Source organism: Rhinoraja longicauda, chromosome 10, assembly GCF_053455715.1.
Source record: "Rhinoraja longicauda isolate Sanriku21f chromosome 10, sRhiLon1.1, whole genome shotgun sequence".
Lineage (NCBI taxonomy): Eukaryota > Metazoa > Chordata > Chondrichthyes > Rajiformes > Arhynchobatidae > Rhinoraja > Rhinoraja longicauda.
Window position 1 is genome coordinate 7,785,119 of NC_135962.1, and position 19,164 is coordinate 7,804,282.

At 47.3% G+C, this 19,164-nt stretch overlaps 1 protein-coding gene across 1 annotated transcript in view; it reads right to left on the reverse strand.

Moving 5' to 3' along the window:
* Nucleotides 1-438: 438 nt before the first annotated feature.
* rad51b (RAD51 paralog B) overlaps nucleotides 439-19,164 on the reverse strand; it is a 565,342-nt gene continuing 546,616 nt past the window's right edge. Inside the window, exon 11 of the mRNA XM_078406166.1 lies at nucleotides 439-1,092. Coding sequence (XP_078262292.1) covers nucleotides 965-1,092 — 128 coding nt within the window. The 3' untranslated portion in view covers nucleotides 439-964. The remainder of the gene's footprint in view (nucleotides 1,093-19,164) is intronic.

Below are 19,164 nucleotides of genomic sequence, written 5' to 3' on the forward strand. Positions count from 1 at the left end.
CTGGGCTTGTATTCACTGGAATTTAGAAGGATGAGAGGGGATCTTATAGAAACGTATAAAATTATTAAGGGATTGGACAGGCTAGATGCAGGAAACATGCTCCCGATGTTGGGGGAGTCCAGAACCAGGGGTCACAGTTTAAGAATAAGGGGTAGGCCATTTAGGACTGAGATGAGGAAAAACTTTTTCACACAGAGAGTTGTGAATTTGTGGACTTCTCTGCCTCAGAAGGCAGTGGAGGCCGATTCACCGGATGCATTCCAAAGAGAGTTAGATAGAGCTCTTAGGGCTAGCAAAATCGAGGGGTATGGGGAGAAGGCAGGCACGGGTTACTGATTGTGGATGATCAGCCAGGATCACATTGAATGGCGGTGCTAGCTTGAAGGGCCGAATGGTCTACTCCTGCACCTATTGTCTATGTATCTATGCATCTATGTATCTCGGAAAAAACCCACGCAGGTCATGGGGAGAACGTACAAACTCCGTGCAGACAGCACCCGCAGTCGGGATCGAACCGGGGTATCTGGCGCTGTAAAGCAGCAACTCTACCGCTGTGCCACCGTGCTCCCTTCTACCGCTGCGCCACCGTGCCGCCCTGAGCAAACTGAGTTCTTGCAGTTGTGCAGATATTTATTTGAATGCGTAAAACAACCACAAAAAGTTTGAGTCCTGAACAAACGTTAGCTGAAGGACATGCCTTATATTTGATTGTGGGCAATTACTCCGATGCATTCATGTCACGCTGAATTTTACTACCAAACTTGACTTTCAAATACTGCGCTGTCATCCCACGGCTTCTGAGATGAATAACTGGGGCTCCACTGTGTTCCTGTCCACCGGGTCTTCACATTCCAAACTGCACTCCATTTGGTACATGGACCTAACCTCGACATCTCCATATTCCACGATTCAGGCGATCAGTACAGCAAGACTCTGGGCAAACGTTGATCAGATCTTGCTTCACTCAGAGCTTGCCTTGGGTTGGCGCTGAGAGGTCCCGGCCAGAGCAGTGGCCAATGGAGCTACGAACTCTGATGGGCAGAAGTCCAGGATCTGTCCCCTCCGTCAGCGAGCTGCTTTGGTGGTCTTCACCTGGGAAAACAAAGGCAGGGAAAGCAGTGAACTCCACATGCTGACATTGGGGTTGCAGCCCACCTCTCTCATGCAATTGGAACAGCTTCCCGAATGACACCGTCGTTTTTAGTCCCTCAAAGCCAGGAATCGACTGGGCTAAAAAAACAGGAATCGACTGGGCTAAAAATACAGGAATCGACTGGGCTAAAAAACCAGGAATCGACTGGGCTAAAAATACAGGAATCGACTGGGCTAAAAAACCAGGAATCGACTGGGCTAAAAATACAGGAATCGACTGGGCTAAAAAACCAGGAATCGACTGGGCTAAAAATACAGGAATCGACTGGGCTAAAAATACAGGAATCGACAGGGCTAAATTCCCACTCCATTTCAGGAAGCAAATCCATGAAGGAATACCGTCGTAGATAACAGATGATATCGAGGCACTGGAAGAAGAGGTGAAAGAAAATGTACACAACTAATACCAAAGAATGAATGGAGGACCTGGGAGGTTTTGGGAGGGATGCAACTGAAAGCCATTGAGGTTAGGTGTGTGATCGTCAGGTCATAAGTGATAGAAGAATTGGCCCATTCGGCCCATCACATCTACCCGCCGTTCAATCGTGCTGAGTATTGAGATTGGACGTGTGGTGATTGAATTCACTTTGAGGTTGGGGTGTGATCGTCAGTTTCAATTTAGTTCATTGTCACGTGCACCGAGGTACAGTGAAAAGCTTTTGTTGCGTGCTAACCAGTCAGCGGAAAGACAATACGTGATTACAATCGATCCATTTACAGCGTACAGATACATGATAAGGGAATAACGTTTACTGCAAGGTAAAGCGAATAAAGTCCTATCAAGGATAGTCTGAGGGTCACCAAAGAGGTAGATAGTAGTTCAGCACTGTTCTCTGGTTGTGGTGGGATGATTCAGTTGCCTGATAACAGCTGGGAAGAAACTGTCCCTGAATCTGGAGGTGTGCGTTTTCACACTCACGTTGAGATCTGGTGTTTGTTGATTGGAATCATATTGAGATTTGGTGTGTGGTGTTTGGATTCACGTTGAGGTTTGGTGTGTGGTGATTGGATTCACGTTGAGGTTTGGTGTGTGGTGTTTGGATTCACGTTGAGGTTTGGTGTGTGGTGATTGGATTCACGTTGAGGTTTAGTGTGCGGTGTTTGGATTCACGTTGAGATTTGGTGTGTGGTGTTTGGATTTAATGTTGAGATTTGGTGTGTGGTGTTTGGATTCGTGTTGAGGTTTAGTGGGTGGTGTTTGGATTCACATTGAGGTCTGGTGGAGGGGTAAAGTGAATTCCTTTGATGGTACCTGGACTCACACTGATGGTTAATGTGTGGCTATTGGACTTTGCCAAAGTTTGATGCACAATGATTGGGGAGCACTGCGGTTTGATGTGAGGGTGGTTGGTGTTTGTGACGTTAGTCTGTGGTGACTGGACACCCTCTGAGGTTGGTCTGTGATGACTGGTTCTCGTGTAGAGTGATTGGACTCCATTGATATCGGGTGCGTACTGCTGGGAGTTCACTGAGGTTTGGTGTGGGGGTGATGAAATCCCATTTCATAGAGTCATAGAGAGAGTGATACAGTGTGGAAACAGGCCCTTCGGCCCAACTTGCCCACACCGGCCAACAATGTCCCAGCTACACTAGTCACACCTGCCTGCGTTTGGTCCATATCTCTCCAAACCTGTCCGATCCATGTAGCTGTCTAACCGTTTCTTAAACGTTGGGATAGTCCCAGCCTCAACTACCTCCTCTGGTGGTTTGTTCCACACACCCACCACCCTTTGTGTGAAAAAGTTACCCCTCAGATAAAATCATTTCCCCTTCACCTTAAACCTATGCCATCTGGTCCTCGATTCACTTACTCTGGGCAAGAGAGTTACATTTGGGAATGAATTCCTCTGTTTTGTTGATGAGACACCATTTTGCACATATGCACAGAATGCTGTTTACATTCCCATGCTGTTTGTTGTCAGGATATGAGCATATCTCCCCATCGAAAGTAAACCTCTTCTATATGATTCAGCGAAAGTCTGGATGTTGCCAGATCCCTTGCGACTGAATCTAACTCATTGTGTTGCTTAATTACATAATGATTGGCCTTCAAGTAAGTGAATGTCAATTTTCAGCCAGTCCCCGATCCGTGCTCTGAATTAATCAAATGTTTACTTTAACAGCTATTCACAGCTCTGAATGTCAATTAACACAAGGGCCTCAAATCATGTTTGCCACCAATGTTAAAGCATGACCTCATTTTTGGCATTCACCCAAAGTCTATTTAAGCCTTGCTGCAAAACAGGAACTCAGAATATTAGCAGTGACAACTCCTCAATCTGGTGGAGAAACAGGAACCCTGCAAAGCTCAGTAACCCTTGCCTTGCTGGAGAAAGAGAGAGGGACTGTAGGCAGTTAACAAAGTGAGCAACAACCCTACCCTAACCTGTTACTGCTGACTTAACAGGAACTCTGTACAGTTAGCGTAGAAATTAAGAGAGGATTGGGCCTCTATCAGTACAGGCAGTGGAAGGGCAACAGAAATAAAGGATGATGATAATATTAACATTGATTCCAAATCTTCATGGAGAATTAGACAGAAGCAACTTGGTTAATCATATTTCATATAGCCCACCTGATAACAGAAATAGCAGGAAAATAACTGCAGATGCTGGTTCAAATCGAAGGTAGACATAAAATGCTGGAGTAACTCAGCGGGTCAGGCAGCATCTCAGGAGAGAAGGAATGGGTGACGTTTCGGGGTCGAGACCCAGTCTGAAGAAGGGTCTCGACCCGAAACGTCACCCATTCCTTCTCTCCTGAGATGCTGCCTGACCCGCTGAGTTACTCCAGCATTTTGTGATAACAGAAATAAATACTTTGCCAAATGTATAAGTAATACCATTGGCCTAGCGACGAAAATGCATTATGTTGTGGAGAAAGTAACAGAAACTGAGCAATGAACTTTCATCCAATTCTGATAAAGGGTCATTAACCTGAAAACAGTAACTCTGCCATTCTCCCTCTGCAGGTGCTGCCTGACGTGACAAGTGTTTCCAGCACTTTCGTTTTTTATTGCAGATTTCCAGCCTCTGCTGCTCTTTGATTTTCATTCGGGCCGAGGAATGAAGCTGGTAATGCTTGGTGCGCTGAGATGGGGGCTTGTGTGTTTGGGCCTCGCATAACAATATCCTGCTGTATCTGCGCGGGCAGCAACAGAACCAGCATCCCACGGACATTTCGCAGCGAACACCCACCCCAACACAAATATGTACTATATTACAAAATTATTTACAAAGACAACAGGCAGCAGATTGAAATCAAGTCAATATTGAGGGAGGAAGAACAAGGGAAGATAAGCTGCTCAATATTAACACTGACGGACAAAGAGGTAGAACACCAATGGAAAATATTTTAAAACAAATCAACAAAGTTCGAGAAATATATTCCTCTTTCTTGGGCTTTCTCCGGTTTCCTCTCATATTCCAAAGGCGTTCAGGTTTGTAGGTTACTTGGCTTGGTGTAAGTGTAAATTGTCCCGAGTGTGTGTCGGGTAGTGTTAATGTGCGGGGCTCGCTGGTCGGCGAGTTCTCAGTGGGCCTTCTCCAGGGCTACTTCCGCACTGGATCTCTACACTAAACTCAATGCCAAGAACTTTGTGATTAACACAAAAACACCACGAGTGCAATGAAGATAATAAAGTGAAACTGAAGTTAAAGCACATGTGGGCAGGAGAGGGAATGACTCGAGCAAATGCAATGCAGTTGAGTCGGATCTAAAATAGGAAAGAGGAACTGCGAAATTGTCAAAGAAATAGCAGAAGGAAATAATAAAACCACACAAAATAACATAACAAAAAAACCCCATTTGTACTGGAAACAGTGGAGTAGAAATGTCTGAACATCCTCCCTCGCTATTTACCAAGGTCAGTCACAAGGCAGTCACAAAAGAAGAGAACAAGGATACAAAGGCAAATTAGACCACAAGGGAGGATATAGCTGATAGAATAAACCAAACAAACTCAGATTGGGTCACAGCCCCGAACCAAATGAATTGCATGCTTGATTATTAACAGTAGTGATAAAATATTCTGTGTCAGAGGAATGGTACACAGATAAATGCTATCAACAACATTGGGAGGCACCACAAGTCCTGGAAACTAGAGACCAGTTGGCTGAATATATGTGATAGGTTTCATTACCTTTTCTATCAAACACCTACCAACCAAACTTATTATATAGTATCCCAGCATAGATTTCGAAAGGAAAAGTCATGCTTGACCAATCTTAATAAAACCTGAAGAGGAATTCTACATGGTAAGTCGAGTTTCACTGTACCTTAATTGGCACACGTGGCAATAAACAGACCTTTGAACCCTTTGAACAGAAAATATCACAGCAAAGGACCGAAAGTGCTGGAGTGATTAGGCGGGTTGGGCTGCATCTCTGAATACGGGCGGCACGGTAGCGCAGCGGTAGAGTTGCTGCTTTACAGCGAATGCAGCGCCGGAGACTCAGGTTTGATCCTGACTACGGGTGCTGCACTGTAAGGAGTTTGTACGTTCTCCCCGTGACCTGCGTGGGTTTTCTCCGAGATCTTCGGTTTCCTCCCACACTCCAAAGACGTACAGGTATGTAGGTTAATTGGCTGGGTAAATGTAAAAATTGTCCCTAGTGGGTGTAGGAGTGGGTGTAGGATAGTGTTAATGTACGGGGATCGCTGGGCGGCACGGACTTGGTGGGCCGAAAGGGCCTGTTTCCAGCTGTATATATATGATATGATATGATAATAACATGGATAGATGATGTTTCACGTTGGGACCCTTCTTCAGACTGATAGTGATGGAGGGCAGGACAAAGCCTGGCAAGTGATAGGTGGATACAGATGGGGGGGGGGGGTTAGATAGGCAGATGGTTAGACAAAGGCTAGAGATGAAAACTAAAAGTTTGAGATAAGGATACACGTGTTGCGAATTTTTTATTTAGAGATACAGCGCGGAAACAGGCCCTTCGGCCCACCGAGTCCACGCCGCCCAGCGATCCCCGCACATTAATACTATCCTACACACACTAGGGACAGTTTAAAAAAAAAAATTTACCCAGTCAATTAACCTACATACCTGCACGTCTTTGGAGTGTGGGAGGAAACCGAAGATCTCGGAGAAAACCCACGCAGGTCACAGGGAGAACGTACAAACTCCGTACAGACGGCGCCCGTAGTCAGAATGGAACCTGAGTCTCCGGCGCTGCATTCGCTGTAAGGCAGCAACTCTACCGCTGCGCCACCGTGCCGCCCCATTTGTGAATTGTGAAGCCAGAGGATGGAATGTGGGTGTCCGTCCCCTCCCCCTCACACTCCTCTTTCCATGACCACTTGCATTGCTGACCTACACTAGGAGTCACATGATTCAGGAGGGATTAAAGGCCTTGGTTTTTCTCAGCTCTTTCAACAACAAAACTGAAATCTGAACTCAAAGGAGTTACCCCATAGCCAAGGGTAACACAGTCAGTGCTCCCGGTTTGGATATTCCTGCATCTGAAAGTCTCTAGTTAGTTGACATTGTTGTCATTGTCAGACGGGTCTCAAAGCTGAGTTGAAAGTTAATAGGTAAACGTTGTGGTAAAACTTTAGAGGTCAACTTTCAACTCTTCTGCCAAAGTGCTGGGCAAAAAGATGGCCATGTTGTTCATTTGCTATCACGATCAGCCAGCATTTATCGTCCATCCTGAATGGCCCCTGTAAGTGTGGTGGTGAGCAGTGTTTCTGGTGATGGTGCTCCAGGAGTTCCAGGATCTCGACTCCGTGATGGTGACGGACGGATGATCTATTTCCAAGACTGGATGGTGTGCAACTCGGAGAACAATGTGCCATTGCCACGTAATGTGTCGGAAAGGAACTGCAGGTGCTGATTTACATTGAAGATGGACACAAAACGCTGGAGTAACTCAGCAGGACGGGCAGCATCTCTGGATAGGGTCCATCTTCAATGCACATTGCCATGCACATGCTACCATTCTCCTTCGTGGGTGTGGGAGTCACCCCTTTGGGAGGTGCTGTCAGCTTTAGCCTGAGTGAGTTGGTAGAATGGTAGACGGTAGAACAGCAGCCACTGTGCACGGATGAGCAGGAAGGAACTGCAGATGCCGGTTTAAACCAAAGACACAGAAATGCTGGAGGAACTCAGCGGGACAGGCAGCGTCTCTGGAGAGAAGAAATGAGTGACGTTTCGGGTCGAGACCCCTTTTAGATAGTCCGAGGGTCTCCAATGAGGTAGATAGTTGTTCAGGACTGCTCTCCAATCGTGGTAGCATCTTCTATGGCATCTTATCGAAACGTATAAGATTATTAAGGGGTTGGACACGTTAGAGGCAGGAAACATGTTCCCAATGTTGGGGGAGTCCAGAACCAGGGGCCACAGTTTAAGAATAAGGGCTAGGCCATTTAGAACTGAGATGAGGAAAAACTTTTTCAGTCAGAGAGTTGTGAATCTGTGGAATTCTCTGCCTCAGAAGGCAGTGGAGGCCAATTCTCTGAATGCATTCAAGAGAGAGCTAGATAGAGCTCTTAAGGATAGCGGAGTCAGGGAGTATGGGGAGAAGGCAGGAACGGGGTACTGATTGAGAATGATCAGCCATGATCACATTGAATGGCGGTGCTGGCTCAAAGGGCCGAATGGCCTCCTCCTGCACCTATTGTCTATTGTCTATCTTCCTGTTTGGGGCATTAGTAAACAGATTGGATTTATCATGTGTTTTTGTGAGCAGGCCATACCTGGGCAGCAGGCAGCGTTGTAAGGTAGATGCTGGTGTCGTAAGCGGATTGGAACGTGTTGAGTGGAGGTGCAGCTGGCTCTGCCACATAGGTTGTGCAGCATTCACCACCCAAGACTGAGACAAACAATGCCTCTCCAGCAACAGAAACCCTGAGGCTGGCAGGCTAAGATCACTCTCTGTGGAGAGAGATTTGGAGATCCAGTTCTGTTACTGAGTTGTGTGAAGGCACTTTGTGTCACAGTGTCAGCTCTGACTCACAACCTGCAACTGAGTCACTAAGTCAGAGAGGGGAGATTTTAAGTGACATGAGCACTTGATTTTAGCTCACCCTCCTGTTCAGTAGTTTAGTTTAGTTTAGTTTAGAGATACAGCACGGAAACAGGCCCTTCGGCCCACCGAGTCCGCACCGACTAGCGATCACCCCGCACACTAACACTATCCTACACACACGAGGGACAATTTACATTTATACCAAGCCGATTAACCTACAAACCTGTACATCTGTGGAGTGTGGGAGGAAACCGGAGATCTCGGTGAAAACCCAAGCAGGTCACTGGGAGAACGTGCAAACTCCGTACAGACAGCACCCGTAGTCAGGATGGAACCCGGGTCCCTGGCGTACACATTCGTACGGTAGGCATTTGAATGGAAGCGACATTTCATGATGTGGGAAACAGCAGATAATAATATTCCACATGGATAGCCCTGGACATGTTAAACAATTGGGAGAGGTGAGGGAAGGAGGTATGGGACTGGGTGGAAACTTGGGAGAGAAGGCCGAGGGTGAAGAAACTGATGCATACGAGTAGTGGGAATTTGCTGTCGTGAGGAGTTTGTTCTGACTGTACATTGTGTGATATAGTGAGGAGATTGTTGGTGACAAAGTGCTGGACCTGTTAATGACGGACAGAGTCAGACAGCAAGACTACGATTCCTTACCGAAATGCCAGCAGTCTCTTCCCTGCCCAGATGCTGCCTGACCCAGTGAGTTCGGCCAGCACTTGGCATTTTGCTCAATGTTCCAGCCTCTGCAGTGCCTAGTGTCTGCAGGGGACCACACCTCTCAGCCCACCAAGTCCGTGGCAACTGCCAGCAATAATCTCATTTCTCTTCTCTCCACATTTCCACGTCCCCCAATTTCTACCGCTCGCCTGCACAGTGCGGGACATTTCCAGCGGGGCAATTAATGAAAAAAACCTGCACATCTTCAGGACGTGGGAGGCCACGAAAGAACTCCACCCGCGATCGCGGTGGAGGTCTACGTTTGGTCTCGCCATAATAAATTATGTCAAGGTGGTATCTAGAAATGTTATCAGATTAATTTTGATATCAAGTAGCAGGAGATCTTGAGTCACAGAGGTTTTATCAAGGAGGTGACTTAGAGGAACAGAGAGGTGACCAAGGAGACAACACTCCACATGATCACAGAGACAACATGCAAACTCCGCACAGACAGCACCGGAGGTCAGTGGACCTGTGAGGCAGCAGTTGTACCACTAGCTGCACCACCACCCTGACACAATTCATAGTTATTAAACAACAGTAAAATAATAAATTATGCAGGAAGGAAATGTCGTTGCTGGTTGAAACCGAAGATTGACACAATAGATAATAGACAATAGGTGCAGGAGGAGGCCATTCAGCCCTTCGAGCCTGTACGCACCGCCATTCAATGTGATCATGGCTGATCACTCTCAATCAGTACCCCGTTCCTGCCTTCTCCCCATACCCCCTCACTCCGCTATCCTTAAGAGCTCTATCCAGCTCTCTCTTGAAAGCATCCAACGAACTGGCCTCCACTGCCTTCTGAGGCAGAGAATTCCACACCTTCACCACTCTCTGACTGAAAAAGTTCTTCCTCATCTCCGTTGTAAATGGCCTACCCCTTATTCTTAAACTGTGGCCCCTTGTTCTGGACTCCCCCAACATTGGGAACATGTTTCCTGCCTCTAATGTGCCCAATCCCCTAATTATCTTATATGTTTCAATAAGATCCCCCCTCATCCTTCTAAATTCCAGTGTATAGAAGCCTAATTGCTCCAGCCTTTCAACATACGACAGTCCCGCCATTCCGGGAATTAGCCTAGTGAACCTACGCTGCACGCGGGGATAAAGAACATATAATAAGCTGGAGTAACTCAGCGGGACAGGCAGCATCTCCGGATAGAAGGAATGGGTGATGTTTCCGGTCGAAACCCTTCTTCAGACTGGTTAAGGGAAAGGCAGAAGGGAAGCGAGAGATATAGGCGATGGTTAAGGGGGATAAAGAACATATAATGAAAGTTATGCAAAAAAGTAAAGATGATAAAGGAAACAGGCCATTGTAAGCTGTTTGTTGGGTGAAACCGAGAAACTGGTGTGACTTGGGTGAGGGAGGGATGGAGAGAGAGGGAATGGCGGGGCTACCTGAAGTGAGAGAAATCAATATTCATACCACTGGGCTGTAAGCTGCCCAATCGAAATATGAGATGCTGTTCCTCCAATTTGCGTTTAGCCCCACTCTGACAATGGAGGAGACCGAGGACAGAAAGGTCAGTGTGGGAATGGGAAGGAGAATTAATGTGTCCAGCAACCGGGAGATCAGGTAGGTACAGGTGGACTGAACTGAAGGTGTTCAGCAGAACGATCGCCCAGTCTACGTTTGGTCTCGCCATAATAAATTATGTCAAGGTGGTATCTAGAAATGCTATCAGATTCATTTTGATATCAAGTATCAGGTGATCTTGAGTCACAGAGGTTTTATCAAGGAGGTGACTTAGAGGAACAGAGAGGTGACCAAGGAGACAACTGAGGGGCTTAAAGCCAGGGAAGTTGGCCACACAGCTGCCACTGGTGAAGTACTAAAGTCTGGTACTGACATTGAGCGAGAATTGGAAGTACAGGGATTTTAGCCGGGGGGACGACGACGACGACAGGAGAATTATGCCAATATTCGGAAGGGTATGAATAGGAAGGAACCGCAGATGCTGGTTTACACCAAAGATCGACACAGAATGCTGGAGTAACTCAGCGTGACAGGCAGCATCTCTGGATAGGAATAGGTGACGTTTCGGGTCAAAACCCTTCTTCAGACTGAGAGTCAGGGGCGAGGGAGGCACAGAGATACGGAAGGTTAAGGAGTGAAAACGAGACATCAAAAGAGATGCAGTCCGAGGGCAATGCCTGTCCCGCTGAGTTACTCCAGCATTTTGTGTGTCTATCTTCGCAAGGGTATGAGATGGATTGAAAGCCAGATGCAATCTATTAAGCCGAGGCATTGCCAGACTGGCTGTCAACGTGTGCGACCGTGCACACTGCCGTCTCTCAGCTTGCACAGTGTAAATAGAGCACACGAGTGGGTGAAGCCTCGCTGAAGCTGGACCTCAGGAGAGGAGAGAGTTGGCACGGACGAGGGGGAGGGAGAGATTTGTTGACAGGCCACTTCAAAGCAGCAGCGAACCTCCATTGTAGGTGTGCAGGAAGGAACAGCAGATGCTGGTTGAATCCGAAGATGGACACAAAATGCTGGAGTAACTCAGCGGGACAGGCAGCATCTCTGGCGAGAAGGAACGGGTGACGTTTCAGTCTGAAGAAGGGTCTCGACCCGAAACGTCTTTTGTAGATGGTCGCGAGTCAAGTCAGCGAATCATTTGGAGTTTGGTTGACCGGGGGTCGTTTGACAGGAGCCCAGATGTGTGACTAAGGCTGGTTACTCCCGGCTTCCGCTCTCCCGCCCATTGTTTACACTTTTTGGAAAGAGAACTATCCTGTGGAAATGTTTCAAAAAGTCCCCCAGCACTGCAGCACAAGCTGTGAATCCTGGAGAGCCTGCATTAACTGCATCGAACAGTTAGAGATTGCAAGCTCGCGTTCCCCCTCCCCCAAGTCCCTCTGCACAAGCCCTTCTTTTTCCATTCGGCTTCACAAGCACACATATTAAGCAAACGTGTCTGAGAAGTTCCAACTGTTCCCCCCCCCCCCCCCCCCCCTCGTCAGATGTCAGCTGGCCTTCACGTGAAACATATACCGCTGCAGAGTTAAACCTCGCCAAGCCTTTAGCTCCTGAGCGCTTTTAACTCAGCTTTTGTTTAGGGCACAGGCATTTTGAACAAAGATCCCTTCACTTCAAACAGCAGGGTTGAGCGATGAACCATTCTACTGCCAGTGAGATCGAGCCATTTCCCCTTCAGAGATGAGCAATCAAAGTGCAACCCTCGACAATGGCCCTGTAGTACTGGAGTACTGTGTGCAGTTTTGGTCTCCAAATTTGAGGAAGGATATTCTTGCTATTGAGGGCGTGCAGCGTAGGTTTACTAGGTTAATTCCCGGAATGGCGGGACTGTCATATGTTGAAAGACTGGAGCGACCGGGCTTGTATACACTGGAATTTAGAAGGATGAGAGGAGATCTTATCGAAACGTATAAGATTATTAAGGGGTTGGACACGTTAGAGGCAGGAAACGTGTTCCCAATGTTGGGGGAGTCCAGAACCGGGGGCCACAGTTTAAGAATAAGGGGTAGGCCATTTAGAACTGAGATGAGGAAAAACTTTTTCAGTCAGAGAGTTGAGAATCTGTGGAAGTCTCTGCCTCAGAAGGCAGTGGAGACCAATTCTCTGAATGCATTCAAGAGAGAGCTAGATAGAGCTCTTAAGGATAGCGGAGTCAGGGGGTATGAGGAGATGGTAGGAACGGGGTACTGATTGAGAATGATCACATTGAATGGCGGTGCTGGCTCGAAGGGCTGAATGGCCTCCTCCTGCACCTATTGTCTATTGTCTATTGTCTAATACACGCGAGGCCTGCTCCGTCAGTGAACCCGCTGAACCAAGGAGTAGGAAACGACCGAGGCTGGGCCCACACCTAGCCAATGCTCAGATGCACTCTTTGTATTCAGCCCTGTAGCCCGGTCAAAATCGTGAAGCTTTCCGGCTGAGGTTTGACAGCGTTCCAGTGAAGACGGCAATGAAATAGATGGACGCAAAACGCTGGAGTAACTCAGCGGGACAGGCAGCTCCTCTGGATAGAAGGAACGGGTGATGTTTCAGGTCGGGACCCTTCTTCAGACTGAGGGTCAGGGGAGAGGGAGGCACAGAGATAAGGCAGTGTCAGGTGTGAAAACGAGACATCAGAGAGGATGGGAATCGAGGAAAATGTAGAATATAGATCATTGTTGGCTAGGAGAAGGTGACAACAAAGCAAAGAGAGATAAAATTAAACGAGGGGGACAGTGGGAGAACTCGGAACGGGGAGGGATGGAGAGAGAGGGAAAGCAAGGGGATTACTTGAAGTTAGAGAAGTCAATATTCATACCGCTGGGGTGTAAGCTGGGGTGCTGTTCCTCCAATTTGTGCTGGGCCTCACTCTGACAATGGAGGAGGCCCAGGACTGAAATGGATATTCGTTTGCTGGGATAAAGTCCGCTCCAAAGGCATCAAGAAGCTTAACATCGATGTGGACAGTGGAAAATCTCTCAGCTGATGCCCTGGAGCATCATACTGGATGCTGGAGTAACTCAGTGGGTCAGGAAGCATCTCCGGGCAAAAGGAATAGTAACCCTTGCATTCCCCTCTCTCTGTGTTTAGTCATCCTGCTAGTTTCACTGTTTGTATCCCTACGTTATCGCCTTAACGAATACACTATTGCTGTCCAATGCCGCTGGTTCACGGGAACACTATCATAAAGTGCAACAATATCACGGGAGCACATGTACTGATAAAACGCTTGCATTCAGGAATTCTCCACCAACAAGCGCCTTCAGTTCAGTGTCTGTAACAGTTCAGGAAGGCAGCTCACCACCAGTTCACCGCCTCAAGACTGCTAGGAATGTGCAAAAATATTGGAAAATATACATAGAACGTAGAAAAGTGTAGCGCAGGAACAGTCCCTTTGGCCCACATTGTGTGCCGAACATGATGCCAAGATAAACTTGATAGAAACATAGAAGATAGGTGCAGGAGGAGGCCATTCGGCCCTTCGAGCCTGTACGCACCGCCATTCAATGTGATCATGGCTGATCATCCAGAATCAGTGCCCCATTCCTGCTATTTCCCCATATCCCTTGCTTTCATTAGCCCTAAGAGCTATATCTAACTCTCTCTTGAAAACAGCCAGCGAATTGGCCTCCACTGCCTTCTGTGGCAGAGAATTCCACAGATTCACAACTCTCTGGGTGAAAACCTTTTTGCACATCTCAGTCCTAAATGGCCGACCCCTTATTCTTAAACTGTGACCCTTGGTTCTGGGACCCCCCGGGAACATCAAGCTTGTCAATAGACAATAGTTGCAGGAGTAGGCCATTCGGCCCTTCGAGCCAGCACCACCATTCAATGTGATCATGGATGATCATTCTCAATCAGTACCCCGTTCCTGCCTTCTCCCCAATCCCTGAAGAGTTTTATATATTTCTAAAAGATCCCCTCTCATCCTTCTAAATTCCAGTGAATATAAGGTCAATCGATCTATTCTTTCATCGTACGTCAGTCCCGCCATCCCGGGAATTAACCCGGTGAACCTACGCTGCACTCCCTCAATAGCAAGAATGTCCTTCCTCAAAGTAGGAGACGAAAACTCATTTGCGTGCACATGATCCTTACCCCTCCATTCCCTGCATATCCATGTGCCTATGTAAAAGCCTCTTCAAGGCCACCTTTGTATGTGCCTTCAGCACTGTGCGTTCCAGGCACCTAACACCTCCCATATAAAAGACTTGCCTCGCTCGCACAGCTCCTTTACACCTTGCCCCTTTCACCCTAAAACTAGTTGAAAGGCAGAAATGCATGCTATCTGTAGCCAGACGTCCTATCATTTACTCCATCTATACTTCCGCCAGCTTTGCAAACGAAGGCTTGTCCCAAGCCGGTCATTCCATCTTCTTCCCATTCTCGTTGGGAAGAAGGTGTTGGAGCTTGAAAGCACTAACCACCAGGCTCAGGGAGAGCTTCTTCCCCACTGTGATCAGCTAGGGCCCTGTCCCATTCACCGCTACCCCATTGCAGATTTGAACTCTCTCTGGAACTGGTGCGTTACAATGCTGAGAATGATACTCTGCACTCCGTATCTTCCCCTTTGCTCTACCTCTTGTACTTGAGTTTGGTTTGATTGTACTTCTGTATGGTATTATCTGACTTGGTGTCAGGGGTGATGGGGAGAAGGCAGGAGAATGGGGTTAGGAGGGAGAGATAGATCAGCCATGATTGTATGGCGGAGTAGACCTGAAGGGCCAAACGGCCTAACACCTACGAACTTGTGACTGGTTAGAGTGCACAAGCAAAGCTTTTCACTGTACCTCAGGACACATGACAATGACAAACCTAAATCTGAACCTTTGTCCTCAGCTCCACTGTGAAATCCATGCACATAAGAATCAGAAGCAGAAGCCAGCTGGCTTCACGGGGCTGCGTTTGTAGATGAGGACTCTGCTGCCACAGAGACTCTGGGTGGTGAGATCTCAGCATCTTCAGAGTCTGTGAACGTCACCTTCAAACAAATCACGAGGAGTGCTGAGGCGCCATCCCAGGGGAGTGATGGGAGTTGCTTGGAGCCAATACCCTGCAGCGCCAGAGACCCGGGTTCGATCCCGACCACGGGTACTTGTCTGTACGGTGTTTGTACGTTCACCCCGCGAGTTTTCTCCGAGATCTTCGGTTTCCTCCCACACTCCAAAGACGTACAGGTTTGTAGGTTAATTGGCTTGGTGTGTGTGTAAATTGTCCCTTGTGTGTGTAGGATAATGTGAATGTGCAGGGATCGCTGGTCAGTCCAGACTCGGTGGGCCGAAGGGCCTGTTTCCGTGCTGTATCTGTAAACTAAAAACTAAACTTGCCAGCCAGGCCACGGCTGTTTTTGCACGTCGCCCTTCAATGTGGTCCAAGGACATTTCCAGCACTGAACTCTAGGAGGCGGTCTGAAGAAGAACTCAGAAGAAGTGTCTTGACCCAAAACGTCACCCATTCCTTCTCTCCAGAGATGCTGCCTGTCCCGCTGAGTTACTCCAGCATTTTGTGTCCATCTAGTACTAGGAACATGATTGATGGGTTCTTGATTAGTAAGGGTGTCGAAGGTTATGGGGAGAAGACATGAGAATGGGTTGAGACGGAAAAATAGATAGTCATGACTGAATGGCGGAGCAGACTTGATGGACCGAATGGCCTAATTCTGCTCCTCTGTTTTATGAACCTATGAGGCATCTGTAGCCAGCTCAGCCTTCCACCAACCAAGCTGTAGCAACTGGAGTACCATGAGGCCCAAATCAAGGGATATAGGGAGAAAGCAGGATTTTGGATGGTCAGCCATGATTATATTGGTGCTGGCTCGAAGGGCCAAATAGCCTACTCCTGCACCTATTTTCTATGTTTCTACCATGATAGGTAAAGGCCCTCTGACCACAGCAACAAAGACAATGTGCAAGGGGGGGATTATTTATACTTGCAGTGGTTTGATTAATATGCTTGGTTTGAATTTTTTTTTTGTGTTGGTTTTAACATTTGCATTATGACCAAGCCAGCAAGTCAAAATGATAGAAAAGTTCAACACAGGAATAGGCTAACATTGTCTCTGCCGAGCATGATGTTTACTTATACTAATCCCTTCTCTCTGTAAATGCTTCATATCCTTCCAAAGCCTGCAAACACGTGCACACCTAAAGGCCTCTTAAGGGCCTGTCCCACTTTAGGCGATTTTAAGGCGACTGCCGGTGACTAGGCTGTCGCCGACAGTTCGCTGGGTGTCGCGGGCATGATCGTGAGGAGTCTTCAATGAATCGTAGTGGATCTCGGCGCGTCGCTGAGAAATTTTCTGGATAGAAATTTCTCGGCGACAGCTGGCTTGTCGCCAGGTATCGTTGCTTATTGCGGGCGCTGTCACACGCTGTCCCCAGGTTTGCTAGGTTGTCTTAGAGGCATTTAGAAGCACGTAATATTAAATTAAGTAAAGTCATTTAAAGACACCATAAAATGCTTGTGTTTAACCAATTTATTTATCATCAGGACATTTGACAGGTAGATTGGAGGCGACAGTTTGACGGTCAGGTAAGCGTGGGAATTTCACAATCAGCGATTACTTTTAAAGTAGGCTCCCAACCCAGATATGCAACCCAGAATCCAGATATGCATCTCCCGTACATTTTCAAAGAATGCCCACACTCCGCACAAAAATCCATTTAACCACGTTTAAAATTAAATTTCTTAATGCTGCTATTAGTAAACTGGAAGTCAATCCAGTTTATGCCTTGTTACCGTGAAGCTTGGTTTTCAAGTAACCCGGGGCAAGATGTTATATTTCAAAACTCTCAAGTAATTACTGACTTGTCAGTGATTTCAGCGAAAATTAGGACGCCGGAGAAGCATTGACAGCGTGGGAATTTCGCGATGTTTCCGAAGATGGTGTAATCTCGACCTGACTCGGCATTGTCGTGGTCATTGTTGTCGGGTAAAAGAAAATTTTGGCGATCTGCTACGACTTTGACAGTCGCCGGCAGTCGCCTATGAAATCGCCTACGTGGGACAGGCCCTTTAAACACCACTATTGTATCTCCTTCCACCAATACCTGAGGCTTTGGATTCCAGGTGCCTACCACTCTCTGTGTACATTTATTTTACCCCACAGAGCTTTACATTTTTCTCCTTTCACCTTAAAGCTATGCATTCTAGTATTTGCCATTCCATCCTGGGAGAAAGGTTCTGTCTGTCCATCCTTACCTGTACCTCTTATTATTTTGTCAACCTAGCAAATTTCCCTTCAGCCTTCACCCCTCAACAGAAAACCATCCGCCATTATAGCTACCTCGAACCTAGGCCGAATCCTGCTAAACCTCTTCTGCTCCCCCTCCAAAGCCTCCACATCCTTCCTGTAATGAGGTGACTAAATCTGCACACAATACTCCAAATGTGGCCCAACCAACGTCCTATAAAGCTGCAACACAACCTCCTGACTCTTGCACTCGATGCCCTGACTGATGAAGGCAAACATTTAAAACTGAGATGAAAAAGAAAAACCTTTTTCACCCAGAGAGTTGTGAATTTGGGGAATTCTCCGCCACAGAAGGCAGAGGAGGCCAATTCGCTGGATGAATTTAAAAGAGAGTGAGATAGAGCTCTAGGGGCTAGCGGAATCAAAGGATATGGGGAGAAGGCAGGCACGGGTTACTGATTGCGGATGATCAGCCATGATCACAATGAATGGCGGTGCTGGCACGAAGGGCCGAATGGCCTCCTCCTGCACCTATTTTCTATGTTTTTATGTTTCTATACCATATGCCTTTGTTACCATTTTATCAACTTGCATCGCTACTTTCAGGGAGCCATGGTCTTGGAACCCAAGATCCCCCTGCACATCAATGCTGTTCTGTCTTTGACCGCATATTTTCCCCTCACATTTGACCTCCCAATACATCACCACTGCTCAGATTGAACTCTACCTGCCACTTCTCTGTCCATATCTGTAACTAATCTATATTCCGCTGTATCCTTGGATAACTTTCTTCACTGTCTGCAACTCCACCAATTTTCTGGTGTCATCATAAGATCATAAGTGACCGGAGTAGAATTAGGCCATTGGGCCCATTGAGTCTACTACGCCATTCAACAATCATGGCTGATCTATCTCTCCTTCCTAACCCCGTTCTCCTGCCTTCTCCCCGTAACCTCTGACACTCGTTCTAATCAAGAGCCATCTGCAAACTTAGTGACTGGTCCATCTACATTTTCGTCCAAATCATTTGTGATATGTATATCACAAACAGCAGAGGTCTCAGCCGTAGCTGCAAGGAACTGCAGGTGCTGGTTTACATGAAAGGACACAAAGTGCTGGAGTTACTCAGCGGGTCAGGCAGCATCCGTGGAGAACAAGGATAGTTGACGCTTCAGGTCGGGGCCCTTCTTCAGACTGCAGTGAGGTCCCAGCATTAATCCCTGTGCTACATCAGTGGTCACAGACCTCCAGCCAAAATGACACCCTTCCGCCACTGTGTCATCCATGCGTACACACACCAGGGACGATTTTACATTTACACCAAGCCAATTAACCTACAAACCTGTACGTCTTTGGAGTGTGGGAGGAAACCGAAGATCCCGGAGAAAACCCATGCAGGGATCGGTGAGAACGAACAAACTCCGTACAGACAAGCACCCTTGGTCGGGATCGATCCCGGGTGTCTGGCGCTGTAAGGTAGCAAATCTACCGCTACGCCACCGTGCCACCGAATCTGTTATTCAATTATGCCACATGGGACCTTTATGGGATATTGCTTTCGAAATATTAATAATTTCTGTTATTCACTTTTGCAGAAGTAACTCCATCCTGACAAAGGGGTTTCAGTTCTG